This window comes from Bradysia coprophila, unplaced genomic scaffold (assembly GCF_014529535.1).
Source record: "Bradysia coprophila strain Holo2 unplaced genomic scaffold, BU_Bcop_v1 contig_358, whole genome shotgun sequence".
Classification (NCBI taxonomy): domain Eukaryota; kingdom Metazoa; phylum Arthropoda; class Insecta; order Diptera; family Sciaridae; genus Bradysia; species Bradysia coprophila.
In genome coordinates, this window is record NW_023503616.1 from 6535529 (window position 1) to 6552436 (window position 16908).

Sequence of the window (16908 nt, forward strand, 5' to 3'; positions counted from 1 at the left end):
CTGCTGTCTGGTATCTAGTAAGAAAAGCATTTTCCCGTTCGATATTTTTTTTTGCAAATTGAAAATAGGACGAATTATTCTACTTCAAATATTTTTGCGTTTAGCATACCGACTCTTCGGTGGAGGTCTACATATGTATATGTCTATATGGCATGTGCGAATAATTGTTTCCATATATACCTACAGTTTATGATCGTTCGCGATTATTTACGTTCAGGAATCTAAGTAAAAGTGACAAATAAAATTCCGTGTCATTTCAGCTTGCATAATCGACGAGTTAAATCACTTTTAAAAATCCAAGCTATATCAGTAATCAATCATCGGAAATCTTCAACATGAGACAAGTGTAATTAAACAACTATTTTAGTTCATGTTATTCTCTTCAGCGGAATGGAAAAAAGCCATCAGATTACATGAATGCAGTGACTAAATAAAATATTATCTGCACCTATATAATGTACTAGTAAGAATGTCTGTTCACAATCATTTTCCTTTTATGACAATTTTTATTTTATAATTGCAACCACAGCTGCATTTTTGTTTCAGTTAGAGAAGTGGGTGTTTTATTTTATTGTCGTTTGCATAAGAAACTGTAGTCTGTGTACTGCACAGCGTACACAATTTCATCAACTAAAAGGTTGAAAGTTGGAATTTTTTTCGTTTTCAGGTGTCGAAAAAGGATCGACAAATCCTCAAGTTTATGATGGTTGAACTGTGTTCCACCTCATGCCAATCGGTTTCAAGAAATTGAAAATAAGTACAGAATTTTTGAGCTACTCGAACATGTGGTACGTTAAAACGTAACCGAAAAAAGCGCATTATCAAAAGGTGTGTACTTAAGAGTAGTTGTCTGCATTTGACGATGACATCTTTCCAACATGTTTATTAAACAATTCTTTGATACAAAGCGCCTATCGTTTACAACCATACACTCCGTACAGTATACATTTCTATTTTCAGCGAAAATTTGTTTTCATCTAATTGTCATACATACGCGTAATAGGTAATTGTTCAGTTAAGTATTTCTCATTGTTTACTCATATGGTTTTGGTTCGGTTAAGACGTTTTGCCCTGAAAAAAGAGACCGTTTGTAGATAAAACAAACAAATAACACATTTTCTTCGGCAGCAGAGTTAACAACTTTGTTTTCATAAATTGAAGATTGAAATGGTATTTCAATTTATGATTATTTCATTTTAAGATATTCAAAATTAAAGATCACAACGTTTCGGATGGTTCTGAAACGAAAAACTGTTGCCATGAGGTGCACTGTTATCTCACATCAAAGTATGGACGTATTACAACATTTCAATATAAGCCATAAAAATGTTGGAATTTTTTTCGATCCCTCAGGTTACCTGAACGATTCTCGAAATTGCAACCTTTTTCGTTCGAAAACATGTGTTAGCCTGTTTAGTTTATTAGTGTGGGAAAGAAAATAAAATTTTAACACCTATTCCATGGGAAAAAACTAGTATTTTCATTGCATTACAATAAATCAAGTAGATGCAAGAATTTCGTATTTCCCCCGCTTTAACATTGACTCATCCTATAAGTCGGAGACAGGATATGGACGTAAGAAGATGTTGTTGTTTATCCGAGAGTCTTTAGTGTTCCACGAAACGAATTCTCCCAATGTGTTTCATTGTTTGATGGGACAACAATGGAGCCGAAGGCAACACAAATTTTGATGTGATGAAAGAAAGTCTGTTTTATGTGTGATCGAAAATAGACACCAAACTTTGGTGAATTTTTATGAATAACTAAATGAATTTTGGCTTCGAATAGACTTGAGAATGGTTCTATCGCACGATTTGGGTTTTTCTTTAATGATGTGGCTAGGCAAAAACATCTATATTAAGTTTCCAACTTTTGTAATAAAAAAGACATATTCAAAAACTGATACTATCAACGAACAAATCAACTAGAAAAAAAAACTATTTTAAACAAACATATTAATGTGATAAAAAAATATATAAATTTAAACGAACCAACAGATATATAAAACAAGTTTGTATCACACACAATGTAATAATAAAAAAATATCATTGAAAAACTTGTTTCCAAAAGAAAAAAAATAATTTTTGATTAAAACCTTCTATACGCAGAACAAAAACCAAACCTGAGCGTTTATTTGACATAGAAGACGTAAAAATGCGATTCTATCAAATAAAAAAAGGTCGAAGAAATTTATATTACAATGTGAATGACAGCGAAATCGAAGCTTTCGAAGAAATTCAATAATCAAAATCATTAATTATTAATCGATGAAAAATTAATTTAAGAACATCGTGTGTTTTTCCTTTCGTAATAATTTATAAATCATATAATGGAGATATAGTACGGAAAATAAATTCAATAAAAAATATATACGAAACACTAACATTTTTCTATCTAAACCTAAAAAGTGCATCATCGAAAAAGAATTTATTTTCAAAAAAAAAAAATATATGGAATGGTTGGGTCGTCTTTTACGTTACGATGAAAATACAATTCTTTCTTCAAATTTTCATTTAAATATTTTTTTTAATCAATTTTCCGGAGACACATTTTATGTATAATATTTATACACTCATTTTTAAATATAGTTTTTTCTTGTTTTTCCTTTTTTTAAATTTGTTTACCCTATTTAATGTTGTATAGTAGTGTGATTTCTCCTTATTACTTATTAGTGTGTTGTTTATTTGTTTGTTTTCTTAATGACTTATTTAGGTATATAAGTGTTGGTATACATTCAATGATGACAAAACATGGAACCAAAATTCAATTTCATTTAATTTATTTGTCTTGTCCATCAATGGGGAGGTTTCAATAAAAATTGAAATCGAAAAATGAAAAATTAATTACAAATATGGTCAACATATTTCTTTGTGTTTTGTTTTTGGTTGTTTTTTTTTTGCAGAATATGCGGCCGGCGCTGCATAGAAAAATGTATACTTCAATAATTTTGTATGGTGTGTATGAAAAAGTGGTTCTGGTTTTCTACGAAAATATGATTCGATTTTTGTTAAAAATTCTCTGGTTGTCCATTTATTTATTATTTGTCGTCGAATTTTTCTCATTTACATGTTCATGATCACAAAACAAACAAAAATACAAAGAAAAAAAAAACTTATGTCCTGCTCTTACATGATTAATAGAAATTATATGCTCTTTCAATAATTAGAATAAATTGAATGTTTTTTTATACTTACATTTATTTACATAGTGTGTCTGTGTGTCTCATATGAGAGTTCATTTTTAATGCAGAAAAACCCACAAATTTTTACGCATTTTCACTAGAACATTTTCAATTCTTAGTTTCTCATATCATTTTCTTGTTTCTATCTTCTTCTTTTTTTAATGAAATATACTAGAGGTTGCTGCATCCTATTCATAAATTTATGTACATTAATTTAATTAAAATAATTTGAATCAATTCATTAATTAATCATTTTTATACAAATTAACATCACTTTTCTTTTTTTGTTTTATTTAATTCGCATTACACGCGCAATCAGTTTATTTTATTTTTATTGTTTTGTTCAAATCATGTTATTATTTGGTTGTCTCTATGACTTGTCTCTTTGAAGAAAATAAAAATTAAAGATGAAGAAAACGTTAAATCGCATTCTTTTATTCACCACTAAACGCATTAAAATGTCGTGCACTTGGGGCGGTTGAATTGCCGAATTGCAGGGTCCACTCCTGGAACAACCTTCGGGCATGTAGTTGTTGCTGCTGCTGATGGTGTTGCTGGTAGCGGTGATCGATGTACATCGCTGCCATCGAAGCCGTTGTTGACTTTGATGGATTCGATGTTATAGATGATGCCGCCGACGATGTGGACTCCTGGATCTCTGATTGCTAGTGGGCCGTTAACTGGTGCGCGTTAGGATTTTGCATATTTTGTGGGCTAAGCATTGGAGGACTATGACTGTGACTGTGTGCACCCATCGGACTGCCGTGGACATCATGATGTGAATGATATCCACCGTGTCCACCATGACCTAGATGGGATGGAGGCATTCCGTCCATCATGTCTCCACCTATTGTATTTGGTGGGGTCATTCGTTTTTCTTTTTGTCTTCTATTGCAAAACCATACCCGTACGACTTCCTTCTCTAATTGTAATGAATCCGCTAGTGCTGTAATTTCTTGTGCCGATGGTTTTGGTTGTTTATGAAAATGTTGTTCGAGGGCTCCTTTCACAGAGACCTCAATACTAGTGCGTTTTTTTCGCTTACGTCCTTGTGCTGCTATTTTATCGATGCTCGTTGGCGAACCAGTCGTTGAGTCCGCTTCTTCTAGCCATTTTTGCAGTAATGGTTTCAATTTGCACATATTTTTAAAACTTAACTGTAAAGCCTCAAATCGGCATATCGTTGTTTGTGAAAAAACATTTCCATATAGTGTTCCTAAGGCTAGCCCAACATCGGCTTGAGTAAATCCTAATTTTATTCGTCTTTGTTTAAATTGTTTAGCGAATGCTTCTAAATCGTCGGAAGTTGGTGTATCTTCTTCGCCAGCACTAACATCACGATCACCTTGTAAATGGTGTGGATGCAAGTGAAGCTGAGGAGAATCGCCTCTCAATGCATGATGTAGAGGTGCAACACTTTGGTGATGAGGATGAGCAGGATGATGTAACATACCATTCATAGCATGATGGTATTGTAGCGGAGATCCACCCGTTGGAGCATAATGTGATGTTGCATGTACTGGTGCATGCCATGCATGTGGCGAAGCCATTCCCTGTTGTACCCTACTTTGTTGAGCTAAATGAGACATTTCCTGTTTTACATCGGCAGGATGATGATGTGGATGATGGGTTTGCAGCGATGACCATGGATCAGACGGATGCAATGCTGTCCACGGATTGGAACCAACTCCCAATCCGCCAGTAACTGATCCTAATCCACCTCCAGCATTTGGACTGGGACTGGATGCGACTTGATGATGGTGGTGATGATGATGATGTTGCATGTATTTCATTTCGCCGGCATCAGTTGCACTTCGAGGAGAAGAAGTGTGATAGCCTCCGCCAAGTGCCATGTCTAAGTCTCCAGATGCACTTGTCATATATGTTGTAGCGGCCATCCCCACCGCTCTGGGGCTGTGTAGGCCCTCCACGCTGGCGGGGTAGGGTTCTAAATTGGGGCTCAGTTTTCCTGATTCGGAAAACTTTGAACAATAAATTCACACTCGTACAAAACACCCCTGTTGTGTATAATGTTTGTTACGCAAATAAAGAAATTTAGGTCGTCTGCGTTTTTGTAAAACACCTTTTTATTCTCCGTGAAATTTTAGCACAACAATAGCTTATAGTTCTCTGAATTAAAAGTTTTTTTTTGTTGTTGTTGTCGTTGCAGCGGAAACCCTTTTATTACGTAACGTAAAATTCAATATTTCTCAAAGCAAAATAAAAATTGTCATTTCATTTGGTTTTGTATTATCAATTGTCCCGATTATGCACGAACAGGCTAAAATTTAGAGAACATCAAAATGTTTATTCAGTTCAATGATCTTCTTGAGCAGGTGTGATCGAAAGAAATAAAAATTATTTGAAAGATTAATCAAAACCAATTCCGCAATCAATTAAAACTTAACCGTGTTGATTGATCGTAAATATGCAAATCTTGAAAATAATTCAAATCAGTACATTGCATGACATCACTTCGACAGTAAACACTTGAACATAAGATATTGTCACTTCACCGTGCATGATGTAAATATTTTACAATGAAAAGTTAAACTGTCCTGCTCTTTAACATCCGTGGGTTCACAAATAGTTCGCTATGGTAACCGATAACTTGTACAGCGGTTAAGTGTCAGGTACTTATTTCGGATCAAACAATAATTAAATTAATTTTCTTGCGCAATTTTCCTTAACATTCGATTTATTATCCAACTTAATTAGTGGATCACATGTTTTCATTAATTTGCACATAATTTCAATAAATGAAATCATTTCGGTTATTATTCATGTATATGTTTTCAATTTATATACCGCACATTATAATCAGACCCGAAAGCGCTCACGAAAAAAATTCATATTTTATGGAAATTTTTTATTTTAATTTTCGATTGTCTAAAATAAAAAACAAAATTTTTTCTGAGCAACTATTTTCCGTTTATATTTTTTGTACAAAATTTATTTTTTTTTTGATTTTTTCCAGTTAACTAAAAATCACGTACGAGAGATACAAAACGTGTACAAACTCTGCGAGCTATCGAAGTCAACTAACCAATATTCACAACTATTCATCGTTACAGTGTGATTGTGTATATTCTCTCTTGCTCGTTCAGAAAGAGAACCCCACTTACATACATTGGGATCAATTGGATTGGAGTTTGAGACGCACGCAGTTTGTGTGACGTCAGTTGTTAAACACCCCTGATAGGAAAAGCTCCGCCTCCCATCGTACGTGACTTGTGAATGTGTTGGCAGCCATTTAGATGTGTTCGTGGTGTGTATACGCATGCCTGTTTTAGTTTTTCATCGTGTTTATTGTTGAATTTTTGCTATATTTATACGTATATATTGTGATTATTTTCACCTATATTCATATAAATTTCGATGATAGCGAGTGAGTATGATTTTTGACACCGGGGACAATTTTTCTTTGGAAAATTGTTTTTCAATATTTTTTTTTGCGGAAAATAATTTGTAATTTTTTAATTGATTTTAATTTTTGAGTAATGATTGAACAAGTGCATATATAGCGGTAGAGATAGTGTTTTACCACAATTCAATTAACAAATTTCTAGTATATTTTTAGTAAAGTTAGAATTAGGTAGCCTTTAACGTCTCTTAAAATGTCACTCTAATTATAATTAAACAGGGAAAAACTGGAAAGTCTACGTTGGCAAGAATAACAAAAAAAAATTGTAGCGAAAGCCTTTACATTTACATCTTCCAGAAAGGAGTTTGGTTTTAATGTACTCATGTCGTTGAGACCAAACTTATGGACAGGGTAACTAAATTATTTATTGACTAGGTCAACATTATTTTTGACCAATCGTACTTCAAATGCAATTCAAAAAAAAAATTCCTCGTCAGACCAACTCTACCAAAGAAGGAACCTATCTCTAGGTCATACATTTTTAGATGAACACATTTGTGGAATCATAAGCGAAATGAAATTAGACTTCAGTTTTATCAAAATAAACATGCAAACACATGAGGGTGGTGTGAGGCTAGTTTAACCCAGTTTTATCGAAAAAATATGCAAACACATGAGGGTGGTGTGAGGCCAGTTTAACCCAACAAATTAGTTGAATAGTAGGCATGAAATAAAATTTTACAGCCACAGTTATACTTGTTTTATTGTGCAGTACAAATGATTTGATATGGATCACGGCAGAGTAAAATAAACCAGGCAGGAGCGGTTCATTTTCGAAACGTCAAATAAGGGACCTAATACACTGGATGAAAATGAACTCAAATGAACACTGACATTAATTAGAAAATTTTGTTCGCAAAAAATATAGGGCTACTAGATCAATCAGGTCCCTTGTCAAATCAGCGCTCCTGCCTGGTTAACTTTACTCTGTCGTGAGTGGATAGATACTTTTTGTTTAACTATGTCATAACACCATACTATAGGTCATTTCAATGCACACTTCATAACTAAAAAAAATAGTTAATTCTAACACAGCCAAGAGTTGTAATTAATTGATTTAATGATTAACATCCGAACACCGGTGATTTTATGCAGCAGTAATTCCCCACAGTGAATCATAATAAAATATACATTTTTGCGGTAGGTCATTTACGGCCATTTAAACCAATATTGAAAATTCATTCAAAAAAAAAATCACAAATAAACACAAATCATAAAAACATTAATTAAGTTTTGCAACAAGCTGTAATATTTGTAAATAAATTTTTTTAATTTTATTCTTGTTGGCATGCGCCATTTATGTAAATCTCGCACAATTATAATAATTTACAACAATAACAAACCAACATAACATTACAAATCCAAATACAGAAAAAATCTAAAAGAAAAAAAGCAATATCAAGTGCAAGCCTTTAATTTAGGCACACTCACTCTCTCGCATATATATAAATTTGCATCTGATTAATAATTAAAGAGTTTTTTTTCTTCTTCCGAACTAATGAACGAAAAGGTATGAAACATAGCACAAAATCAAAGTTAAAAATATTGTTGTCAGATAATATTCTTCACTTACACGTTACGCCACAGCATTATACCGTAACTTAAATGTTTAGTAAGTGTAAATCGTCGTGAAAAAAGAACCGCCATAGAAAATCCTGTTGCATTGCCCTTCTAAACAATATTTACACATTATTTTACATAACAATGTGCATATCGAAAATTCAATGTTCGTTTGAACCTTTAACACACACAAAAAACTAGAGAAATAACTTTGGACGTGTTCTTATTAATTTTTATGCATAATTTATACGTATACGAAGGGATGTTCCATAATTTATTCTCTGCGGATAAATTTTGAAAATATACACGCACATAACAAGTGATGATAGGTTCAATGTTAGTGTTAGTTTAGATTCGCCTATCGCGGTTGTCTTTTAAAGTTTTCAGTTCAGTTTTTTTTTTCTTTCGTTCACATATATTAATGGTTGAATTTATCATGGATACAATAAACAAGCATTTATTTATCGTAGAATATGTCGTTTTTGGTTACGCTCAAAGAACTTTCTTTCACGGTAATGTGGGTTTCTGAAGCAGAAGTATCGGCTCTTTGTCATGTACATTTAACAGAAGACATAGATAAATTTTGGAATACGCAGCGTAACCACCGAATAAATTACATTTTCATTTGGGGTGCATGAAGTACGATATTATATATATGACTGGAATACTGACGTCGATTAGGTAATAGTGACCACACGTTTATACACGTTAAAAGAAAAATAAATGTTCTCCATGAGGTTCTTCATTTCTTATAAATTACTAGTGCAGCCGGACAATTTGGAAGATTGATTAAAGTTTCTTTGAATCTCAATAACTACACTATCATACAACTTGCCTCCAAAATTTAAAAATTGACGAAGTGTGGCTACATAACATTTTTTATTCCACTCAATGACGAAAAGTAAAAGTATTATTGCGTTTATCGAGAAAAAGTTGTAAGCAACTGGGTGATAAATGTTTGTTTAGGCACTCGATATGTATTGTCACACTCGACCTGCGGCAGTGAGCGACAAACTACACTGCACTACAACTAAGTTACGAAAAGTAATCTAATATCAATAGTTGTCGCATAAAGAATTATTAGTAGACTATATCGATTTTAAGAGCCTAGCTCACAATTTCAGCCATATAGTGAAGAACAACTTACAGGTTGAGAAAAATAAGAATTCACAATTACAACTCAATTCGGTTTATTCATTCAAGCATTAATAGTATATTACTTCCGAGGTTCCAAGTTGTGTATTTGATAATTGAGGCGACCCGAAAGGGAGGGCTGTATTCCCCACTTGTCAAATACCAGCTTGGAACCTCGTAAGTACAATGCTTTACGTGATTGGGCAATGTAATGTACCTGTAGATTTGTTTGCATTTCTTTTTAATTGCTCAATCGACTCGATGTGTTCTATGTTTGTTAGAAACGAGTTTGGTTGAATTGGATTCACAAATCACAACATGCTTCTTATAAGAATCTGCTAGTAGCGAGTCTTTACAATTGCCATAAAAACATCCAAACCGAATACAATTTTCAAATTCTCTTTCGGTTAATTTCTAAGTACAGCGTCATTACAGTATACAGTGTAATAACAGCAAAGAAACGAACCACCAAAAAGGTTTTGAAAATATTCCGCTAGCGGTGCAATTGTTACCAAGAATATACAACCCCTTTTCAGTGCGTTGAGTGTAAAACGTTTTTACTGGAAAGTGATATAGTACGCATGTCTTCACTGACGAGGGGAAATTTGAGTGAAAATTATTATGCAGAAAATAATAGCTTTGTAAACGATTGTGACAGTATTTACAAACATCGTAAATAGTAACAAGCAATCGTATTTCATGGCAATTAAATCCTCGATATTATATACACACAGAATATGTAGTGCAGATTTCGACCAAAAAGACTCGATAGGATTTGCATTCAAAGAAAGGAGATGAATGTAAAAGAACGAATACTTTGCTACCAGCAATACCCATCTGATCCCAGGTCATAAATAATATAATTTTAATATCAATTCCAATCCCTTTGCAAGCCTCAGCCAACATTGAACACAGAAAATCTTTTATATTTTCTTATCGACAATTTTATCTGGGCGATTTCATTCAAATATAAATCAATTTGTTTCAATTATAATTATAGTTTTCAAAGATGGCAAGTTAAATTGCTGAACAAAGCAAATAAAATTAAAATAATGACATGCGTTGAAGTTGTTGCGTGTAACTACACGTTGATCGTATGTGTATACATATAATCTAAACGAATATGTGTATTCATTCGAATGACTAAAGTCTGGATCTAAGAAGTTATTTATGCAATTTGCTAAGTATATTGTGTATTGAACTGCTGGAGGACATATTTGGATATGAGCAATGTATAAATTCGATCGTCGGTAAGCTCGTGGTTTGAACATGTTGGTGAAATATACTTATATTTGAGTGGTACGGACAATTATTGATGATGGGTTGGGAAATGAAAATGTGGGTAGTTTTTAATTAAATATTTTTTTTTTGCAACATCCATTCATATTCTGAAGGTCCTCAGATTGTGAATACAATCTCTAAATTGAACTGTCACTTATCTACATTGTTAGCATAATTTTAATTCTCTTCAGAAATGGCTAGTCATTTGTATCGACAACGACGACAAAAATAAGTGATGAGATGAGTGTTGTACATATAGAAATATGCATCGCTGAGTTAATGATATACGATTTTTTGTATGAAACACCTGGATGCATTTTAAATAGAATAAGTTTAAGATTTAGGGCTTTGTCCCGATGCGCTTGAAAATTGTTACTTTGGAAAGCGAAATTTGTTAAGCACTAATTTAACATGGCACTGACTGTTGAGTGTTATCAACAACGACAAATAATTGATAGTTTATTGATGTTTAACTAGTGCTCTCTTAAATAGCAGGATACGTATTAACTCTAATGAAAACATCTCGGTATTTTGAAGCATTAGTCAATATTTTAAACAAAAGATGTAATAGATTGAAAACTATTTTATAAAAATTTTTAATCAGAATTTTTTACTTGACAATGCGGCAAATGATAAAAATAGTACTTCTTCTGTGTTTACCGACCTCAACTTTTCCTTGATCGGTACATTTCACACACGAATTACCACTCCTTTCACTTGCCCCATTGGTAATCAATGTACTATCACCGATATTCCGACACTTGAAAAAATTCTACCATTCTGCTACACGTGCTGCTACTTTCGTATCTAATAGCTGTTCTTGCTGTTATTCTCTGATTTCTCTTATTTGCCATTTGAAATAACACACGAAATGAAAGAAACCGCGCAGATAGCTCTGTAAAGAACCACATATGAATTTTGACCTTAAACTTAACACCTAATGGTGTTTTAACTGACATAAGACTAAGAAAAATGTGTTGAAGTAGATGGTCAAAGATTCAAACCAACGAAACACTAAATCGTTTCACAACTGACATTTCATAAAATGAATCGAGAATATTTACGAAAGGAAATATTCACATCTTTCAAATGCCGTAGTACTTCACGCTGTGCTTTAACTAATTAATTCAAAATTTAATCAAATGAAAAACCACTTGATTATGGAATAAAAAACATTTGCCGAAAAACCAGAATGTTTCATCGCAGTTTCAAGAACAATATCACTATATACTATAATGTACTACTTACATGCACTAAAACAACAGGACGATCAACTTTATGTCCTATTATCGTGTCGTAAATCAATCAGACACTATATCGAAAGCAAAAATCCAATTACATTCGGATGGGTTTATGTAAATATTTTTATAAAATCAAATATTTGAGACACAATAATTTTAAACCGCAATGACTTGCTATTTATTACAAAATATCTTATTAAATATTTTTCATTCCTTGAATGCAACAAATCAAGCACTCTTAATACGAAACACAATTTCGTGACCAGATGATACGCTACGGCTACTGTGCTTGAGGCTTATAATCACAGGTTGTGTTAAATGCATAAGATGAAGATGATATCAATCATGAATCTTCCTTCACCTTATATTTATACACTCATTCACGTTATGTGGAAGAAGTATAATGAAAAAAAAGTGAAATAAAATGAGTTGAATCGGCCGACTATAACAACAACTTGGTGTCAAACTCTTCGGTAGAAGATAAGTGATTCGAAAATATTGGTAAATGGTAAATTGTTTAAGATTACTTGCCATTTTGATTAACAAAACAAAAACTTGGAACATCTAATGAATAAACGAAACAATATTTTTAGAAAATGAAAGTTATAAGGCAAAGCTATCATTAATGTTAATTAGTTTCACCAACACTTTGTGCAACTTTAGGACAAGCGATCAAACAAACTCGATGGAGGTTTATTATGTTTTATAAACTACATTCACACAAGCAAAGACCTAGCGCAAATGAAAAATCTTTTACTGCGTGCTATATGCGAAAGTGGTCTATTACACACCTACGCGATTCCTACGTCAATTTTCGCAAGCGGTAGTTAACCAGAATACATTAAATTACGTAGCAGTATTAATTCGGAAATAATTTTATGATACTCGTGAACTCACTCGTCTGTTGGTCAAAGGCTGGTTGTTATTTTGGTTTTAATACAAAGTTGTAATGAATTAGTTTCGCAACATCGACTGTAACCTACTATTAATTCTTAGTTTATGCATTCGTCGATCATTTTTAACGTTGTTGTCGACTATATGAGAACAGACGTTTCTGGAAAGGTTATTTCGGTGAACATTTACCCAATCAAGATTCTTATGTTTGCGCAATCTATCTAATAAGCCGATCGACAATGATAGTCAGTAACGTTTTTAATCAGTTTAAAATTAACACAAAATTCTTGCAATTATTGCTACTTCAATTTATGATTTATTATTTTGATTAAATGAAATTGCATGCAGATTACACTCCTTTCTGACATATTCTCTTAGACACATGGATCCACAAAGCATCAGCTAAATTTGACACAGAAATTGAGAGTAAAAACAATAATATGAAATATATTTACAACAGCGGTATTAAAGAACAAAAACAAAATCGTCATGACCAGGGGGCTGAATATTTTATGGTAAATTCATCAGCTGTTGTAAAGAAAATTAGCGTAACGACGTAATGGACAAAATGGAGTTCATGCTTTAAGAATTCATGGATCCAGATTTCGCTTTTAGATTAAGGCGAAACAAAATGCTTTAAGGTTACCGATAAAAATCTCCTCAAAAAGAATTGTTTGTCGTGATGTGTTGAAGAATTACAGGAGGAGCACCGAATGCTGCAATTGCAACTGGTATTCCATAGTTTGTTCTTTTTGTTGATTAGATGAATGAATATATATTTGTGGAACAATATACGTTGATTTGTCTGCCTTCACTTTGAAAAGACAATTCAAATTTTTTTCTTGAATATTTGTATCTCATTTTCGTTTTTAAAATTTATTATTATCATTTTGAAACAGGCACAAATAACTTCGTATTTGGTTTTGCTATCTTGTTGCTCTATACTGTTTTATTTAATAGATGAGTGAATGATAAAAATATTGAAGTAATAGATTTCATATCAACCATTAGAATATACACAAATTAAGTAACAGATTTGATGATTTTATTAGCAATTCTTTTGTAGTAAATGCAGCTCAAAAGTTGACGAAAACATTGTTAAGGTGGTTAAAGGTTAGACTGTAGAACTACATTTATCATGCGAAATGTTTAAAATCTAGAGACGAAAGATAATTTTGTGTGACGGAAGCCTCAACAGTTTAAAAGATTTTTTGTTTCTTACCCCAAGCACTACTTCTTCTAATATTGGAATCTTCCAAATTTTTGAATAAGAACTCTATGGCGTTTTCCATCAAAAGTTTACAGAGATGAAAATTTTTAAAGGATTCGGTTTAAGAGTAAAATCACGTTCACATCGGTCTCATCTCAGGGTCTAGACCACAAGAGCAGATAGTATCTATTGGGCGGTATATTTTGTGGAGATGATCGATCATTAAGCTTGTAGTGGTTCTTTGGCCAAACTAAGCTGAGGTGTTTGAGTCCTTTTCAAGAATTTTTAACTTAATAATTGGGACCGATGTTGGCAATATATCTTTTCAGAAAAAATGTGAAACTCGTCAAAATATATTCGATTTAAAACATTTTCGTTTACAACACAAAGAACAGTTCCATTTTTTTAATCAAAAACTCGAAACACATTTCTGTACTTCAACAATCAATCGATTCTAAAGACAATGAAATATTTGATATAAAAGATAAAATCCCAAAATTGAAGTTTCATCATTATCATCATCTTTTCTGTGACATTTCTCTTATTTAGTTTGATTTTTAAACTGGTATATATACATAATGTATACGAATATCCGCTGAATGAATGAAATAAAAAAAGATCGTTTTCTGGTTTTGCAACGAGTCAACCATCAAGTCGACGCCAATCAAGAAAAAATCAAAATGGAATTAACAATAGAGAAACAACGGAGTTTTTTTTGATAATTTTTTTTGCATTGTTCCTTTTACTTATACGACCAATTCATCCTTTATATAGAATTTATATGTACGCATGAAATTTTGCAGTTTTCGCTCTTATATATGTCGCTTATTCGACGTCAGAAAGACATGATTTTACATTCAAAAGATGTGCTGCTCAAAAACCTGATTTATTTATTTTAATAAACAATAAATTTTGTTTTGATATAAATATTTTTTTATATAAAAATAAAATAAAAATAGTTTAAATTGGATCCAGGCATCGGATCGATGTATATGTTACACAATTGAGACAACATATACATGAGGCTAGGTCTTAGAGGATTGAGTTTAATATCAGTTTATTAGGTTTCCGTTTTTATGATTTACGTTGAAAACATTGCCCAATGATTGAAACTTTTAACAGCAACAGTTGGACTTACATCAAGCAATATTTTGAAATAAATTCAAGAATAATGCGGAAAGTTCTTCATAAAAAATTACAGATGACAATGAACGTATTGAAATATTAAATAAAACTTTCATGAAACAACAAGCATATACCGATAGATAACTAAATGGTATTCTCTTATTTCAATTATTTCCAACTCAAAAATTTACAAAATCTGCCACTTCGTTAGTTGAAACATAATATATTTTGTTATGTAAAAGAACACTAACCGGAGCTCAACGCTCACAGATGACTAGCTTCTCTTATTATAATGATTCGACAAACGTTAAATTTGGGAAGGTGTGAGGCATTTATCTTTTATCAGAGTCATCTATGACTGTTCCGTTCATTGTTTTCAAGAGATGTAAAGAAACGTAAAGTATTTTTTAAAGTGTTGTACCAAGTACGAAAAAGCTATTACTTTTTGCTTTTCTGTAACCATCTATTGATTGTTGACCGATTTTTATTTTTCTGAAATTTTTGCCAAAACAATTTTTTTTTATTCTCCAGTCTCTTTCAAAATAACACTCTAATTCGTTCATCATTATTTTCGTTTATATATTTAGCAATCGAATCGCAAACACTGTTCATGTTTTGCGTTAGGTCTGTTAGGTCTATGCCTGCGAGTGATAAATAAAACAATATTTTTATCTGGTCCCGAACGAACAGCATTGAACAGAAGAAAAGATGATAATGAAAGATACAATTTTCTTTTTCGATCCCTATATTTACTGGCGCACTGCCAGAAGCTCAAAAAAATTTTGTGAATTGATAAAATGTTAAACGGCTCGTATAAGGGTCACAATTTCTTGGTTATGCATTGGAATTTGGGGATACTGTGTTCAAGCGGTTATTTTCTTTTTACTGTTTCGCTTGAGTGCATGGCTCGGTTATTAGAGTTAACATAAAATAAAGTGTTTTGATCGGTGTTTATATCTTTAGCTGTAGCTGCTCTTATTTATAAAAAAAATTGTTTCTCCATAAAAGTTAATTATCGTTACTACCTAGAATTATATCCATGGATTTTCATGATTTCAGCGACAACTGACTGAGATTTTGCTATCGATCAACTTTAATAGCAGACAGCAAGAAAGAACATTGACTCAAAATTTTTACAGGAAGCATAGTAGATGGGGTGAAAGGAGATCATTTCTCTATGATTGACAGTTAACAGTTAACCAATCCTTTGCAATCTTCACTAAACAAACGATTCGCTTATTCGGTTCAATCCGAAGTAGTTGATTTATACAAACTGTTTCTATTATATACGTGAGCTTTTTTCTGAATTTAGTAAGTTTCAATCCAGAACTTTTACGTAATCATGTAAAATAAATACAACTACCGTCCGTTGCTCTGTAACGCCTTGTTAGAAAATCTTCATCTTCAAAAATTTCATTTTTAAATTGTGGATCAACGTGTTATTTAGTTGCATGGTGGTAGAATATAGAAAAATTTGGAAAATATTTTACAAATGGTATGAGTATCGCAGTCGATATAGAATCATTTAATCTGTTACTACTTTCGTTTAAAGTATTGCCTCTAATTTCTAACACAAAATCAATTAGGTACTTCATTAGTTTCACCATTCACTTGTTCACTATATAAGACAACATTAACCTTAGATCATCACATAGTTGTATCGTTCTGTTCTGTCGATAACAAATGATTGACCGCATAAAAAACATTATAAAGTTATGTGCATGACACTCTGCTGATATGAAATATACAATGCTTATTCACTTGAAGCACTGTAAGTTTGTGCTTTCAAAATTTTATTTTTATGATTGAGAATACCTGATGCGTCATCATTGGGGGCTATGACCACTCGTCAAAATAG

At 32.3% G+C, this 16908-nt stretch overlaps 1 protein-coding gene across 1 annotated transcript; it reads right to left on the reverse strand.

The window, feature by feature from the left end:
* Positions 1-651: 651 nt before the first annotated feature.
* LOC119081871 (POU domain protein CF1A) lies at positions 652-6225 on the reverse strand. The gene has a single exon (XM_037191108.1). It carries the CDS (start codon positions 5077-5079, stop codon positions 3847-3849), a length of 1233 nt encoding a protein of 410 aa, XP_037047003.1. The 5' UTR covers positions 5080-6225; the 3' UTR covers positions 652-3846.
* Positions 6226-16908: the final 10683 nt, after the last annotated feature.

Coding starts and splice junctions, on each gene's coding strand:
- LOC119081871 (XM_037191108.1), bottom strand. CDS start 5,079: ATGGCCGCTACAACATATATGACAAGTGCATCTGGAGACTTAGACATG.